At 46.8% G+C, this 3980-nt stretch overlaps 1 protein-coding gene across 1 annotated transcript in view; it reads left to right on the top strand.

Moving 5' to 3' along the window:
• The window catches only part of CREB1 (cAMP responsive element binding protein 1), a 23486-nt gene that overhangs the window by 10094 nt on the left and 9412 nt on the right, over positions 1–3980 (top strand). The window contains exon 4 of the mRNA XM_015405939.1: positions 1435–1535. Coding sequence (XP_015261425.1) covers positions 1435–1535 — 101 coding nt within the window. The remainder of the gene's footprint in view (positions 1–1434; positions 1536–3980) is intronic.

The raw sequence follows: 3980 nt of genomic DNA, 5'->3' as shown, positions 1-3980 counted from the left end.
GAAATATCAAATCTGTTGTTTCACAATCCTTCACGACTATGCTTGAATATTATGTAACACCTTCGGATCTCAAACTGTGCATGTCCCACAAGTCTGTGTGAAAGCAAGGGGTAGCTTCGCCAGTGTCTTCAGAAATCAGCCCCCGCCCAAGAAGAAAAACTTAAAAATGATACGTCCTTTTGAATTTTGCCACACATTTAATTTTACATTGTATGTCGGGTCATTAAGAATTGGGAGGGGCTGTGGCTGAGTGGTAGAGTGTCTGCTTGGCATGCAGAAGGTCCCAGGTTCAATCCCCAGTGTCTCCTTCTAAAAGGATCACCTAAAATAGGGGTGTCAAACATGCGGCCCGGGGGCCAAATCAGGCCCCCAGAGGGCTTCTATCAGGCCCCCAGTGGAACTGGCTGTCTTCTGCTTCTTCTTCCAGTTCTGCTGCTGCTGCATCATCGTAGGTTTGCAGCTGACAGATACACACCTGCACAGCATACTTCAGATTGCAACAGCACAGACATTTTGATGCAATAATTCAGAGCAAGAGGTGTCAATTATCAGACACTGTTAAATAAACAAAATATTGCAAGCGTGCTAATTTTTTAAGCATGTTTTTATTTTTAAGTTTAAAAAAACCAACCCTTTGTGTCTGTGTCCTTTATAAAGTTTATATCTCCACTACCTGGCATTATATTTTATGACACACATGGTCTGGCCCAAAGAGGTCTCATTTATGTCAGATACGGCCCTCATAACAAATGAGTTCGACACCCTGAGCTAAAAGTAGGTGATGTGAAAGACCTCAGCCTGAGACCCTGGAGAGCTGCTGCCGGTCTGAGTAGAGAAGACTGACCTCGATGGACCCAGGGTCTGGTTCCATATAAGGCAGTTTCCATTCTGCCAGCGTAGCAGCAGCTCTTCCAACGGAATGGCTTTTCTGTCTGTAGAGGAAGGGAGGGAGATTTTTTATTGACCCTCCCCACTCTCCCCGTGGTAGACTCTTACTGTTCCTTTCAGACCCCTGACCTGTGGGAGAACAATTCCAGGCATGGGGGAGGAACAAAAGTTTGGAGTGAGAAAGAGGAGGTTGGGAAGGGCCTTCCTCGCACTGCTTAGGATCCAAGGCATAGGCTACTCACCTCCTCATACGGGATCCCCGTCTGCCATCTGCCGCTGTTGTTTACCCAGCTTCTGAGGGAACAGGGGTGTGTGTGTGTGAGAGAGAGACAAAAATAAGTGGGGCCCTCTCTACTGGATGGAATTCCTTATTCCCAAGTTCTTGCAACAAATTCTTCCATGTTTCAGAATGTCCAAAAATAGTAGACTTACTTTTTTACCCTTCCCCATCTTGTAGATTATTTAAGGGATGCCCTCACTTGGACGAAATTTTGCCTCTTGTTAAATACGTTCCAGATGGTAACCTTACTGTGCTCTTATACCTAGATCTCCACTATTGCAGAAAGTGAAGATTCACAAGAATCTGTAGACAGTGTCACAGATTCCCAGAAACGTAGAGAAATCCTTTCCAGGCGACCCTCCTACAGGTAAGAAATTCTTTTTGTGCTTGGCAGTAGTCAGCCACATTAACAGTGCCATCCGAAGCAGAACTGCATCCTTCTAACTTCGGCAGACTTAGGAAGGTGTAACACTGCTGAGGCTGGCATTGTAAGCCACTCCTGGTTTTTAAGGCCCGTGTCTCAATTATTTCTGCCGTCACCTGGCTCATCCACAGCCACAGCAGAAGTGGAGATGTCATCCCAAGCTTCAGAGCTGAGACAAACCTCTGTTGGCTTTGCTGCATAACTTTGAAGGCCAGTTTGGTGTAGTGATTAGGAGTGTGGAGTCTAATCTGGGAGAACTGGGTTTGATTCCCCACTTCTCCACATGCAGCTGCTGGTGTGACCTTGGGTCAGTCACAAGTCCTTTCAAAGCTGTTCTCTCAGGAGCAGTTCTCTCACAGCTCTCTCAGCCCCACCTTCCTCACAGGGTGTCTGTTGGGAGGGGAAGGGGAAGGAGATTGTAAGCTGCTCTGAGACTCCTTTGGGTAGTGAAGGGCAGGGTATAAATCCAATCTTCTTTTATGCTCAGAGATGCTGCATTACATTAAAAAATGTTTTTTTTTCTGTGAGTTATTTTCCATTAAAATTTTTGCAGTAGCTCCTAAGGTCTGGATGACTCGATGTGTGGGAGATCCATGACTGCATCTCCCAACATTTTCGTTGATGTTAAAAAAGCAGCCTTTGGTGTGTGGGGGGGGGGCATTTTGGAAGGGGGCACAGTGCTGGGGGCGTGTGGGGTAGTGGGTTCCCCTTTAAAAACATTTCTCTGTTGTTAGCTGGGGTAAGGAAAAGAATCCAGGTACAATATGGGTACCGGTCTCTTTTGCCCTTTTTTGTGTGTAGCTAATACAGCTCAGGGAGACATTTCTGTTGGTTAACTGTATAAGAGGGGAAGGTTTTTGTTTTATATGAAAATTTACCCCAAAAAACAAAACAAAACACCACCACACTTTCCACTGAACACAGCGCCTCTCCTCTGCCCCCTCCAGCTGCTTTTTAGCATGAAAGAAAGAGAGCTTGGCTGTAAGCCGTGCCATTCTGTTTCATGGAAATAATTCCTTTTATGATATGAGGCGGCAGCTTTCAGTCAGCTTAAATATACATACCGGCAGGGCATGATTATGTAAAGCAGTTTTAGTATCCACCCCCCACCCTTCCTGCTCACCACCATTCTGTGCCCCTTGTGAGTGGGCTTTGCCTAGAAGGTGCCTAACTTAATTGCCCTTTTTGGCAGTCAAGCCAGTGACGTTTTCAAGGCTGTACAAAAGACAGACAGGCCGTTTCCATTCCTCTTGTTAGCCGCCTTGTCCTTCCCCCAGCCATTCTCTTTCACGTCCGTCACTTCCTCTCTGTGAAAGCACGCAGTTTTGTCTCTTCCTGCGCTGTCCTGAACTCCTTGGGCAGGATATAAGTGTAAATAAAATAAGTACTTGAAGGGCTGTCATCTAGAGGATGGTGTGTGGAGTTGTTTTCTGTTGCCCCAGAAGGTCAGACCAGAACCAACGGGTTGAAATTAAATCAGAACTTCTTGACAGTTGGAGCGGTTCTTCAGTGGAACAGGCTTCCTCTGGAAATGGTGGGTTCTCCTTCTTTGGAGGTTTTCAGACAGAGGCTAGATGGCCATCTGACGAGCAAATCGGATTCTGTGAACTTAGGCAGATCACGAGAGGGAGGGCAGGAAGGGTTGCCTCTGTGCTTAGTTCTTGTGGCCCTTTTTTACATGTCAGGGAAATGCTGATTGCCACTTTGGGGTCAGGAACAGCGGTCACTGCAAGTGTGGAGGGGGGGAGGTATTTGTGAATTTCCTGCCTTGTGCAGGGGGTTGGACTAGATGACCCTGGAGCTCCCTTCCAACTCTATGATACTGTGAAATATATTACATTATGCATGCTGTGGAGAATTGTCCAAAGGGGTTTTTGACTTCTTTTCTAAGACTCTGACATCAGGTCACTAAATTAAATTGTTTGGAAGTAGACTTAGGACAGACATTACTTCTTCATACACTATATATTTCACTGATGGGATTAAACAAAGCCTGACGGATGGATCTAACAGCAGCTATCAGAGGCAGTCTATGTCCCTAAGTACCAGTTGCTGGTACAGTAAGGGTGAGCTACCGCCCTCATTCCCTGCTGGGAAATTTCCTAGTGGCATCTGGGTTGGGTCCAGGCTTAATTTCTCACCAGCAGAAGGGACCTTGTCTGCCTCCCCCCTCTCACTGACCTCCACAAAATGCTGCTTGAAGGACAATAGGAGACCCTGACCTGGGGGGTGGGGTTTCCTGCAGTGGGAAGGGGGAATCGGTGCAAATGGCTGGCATAGTCTGGATCCGAGCCCCTGTTTGGTTGCTGCTGCAAACGCAAACCGTATGCTGGACTCAATGGATCTTTATTACGACCGATGCAACCTAAACATCATCCTGAGCATTCC

The sequence above is a fragment of the Gekko japonicus genome, unplaced genomic scaffold (assembly GCF_001447785.1).
Source record: "Gekko japonicus isolate JY-2015 unplaced genomic scaffold, Gekko_japonicus_V1.1 scaffold317, whole genome shotgun sequence".
Lineage (NCBI taxonomy): Eukaryota > Metazoa > Chordata > Lepidosauria > Squamata > Gekkonidae > Gekko > Gekko japonicus.
The sequence above is the reverse complement of the archived record's forward strand: the minus strand, read 5'-3'. Positions and strand labels throughout refer to the sequence as shown.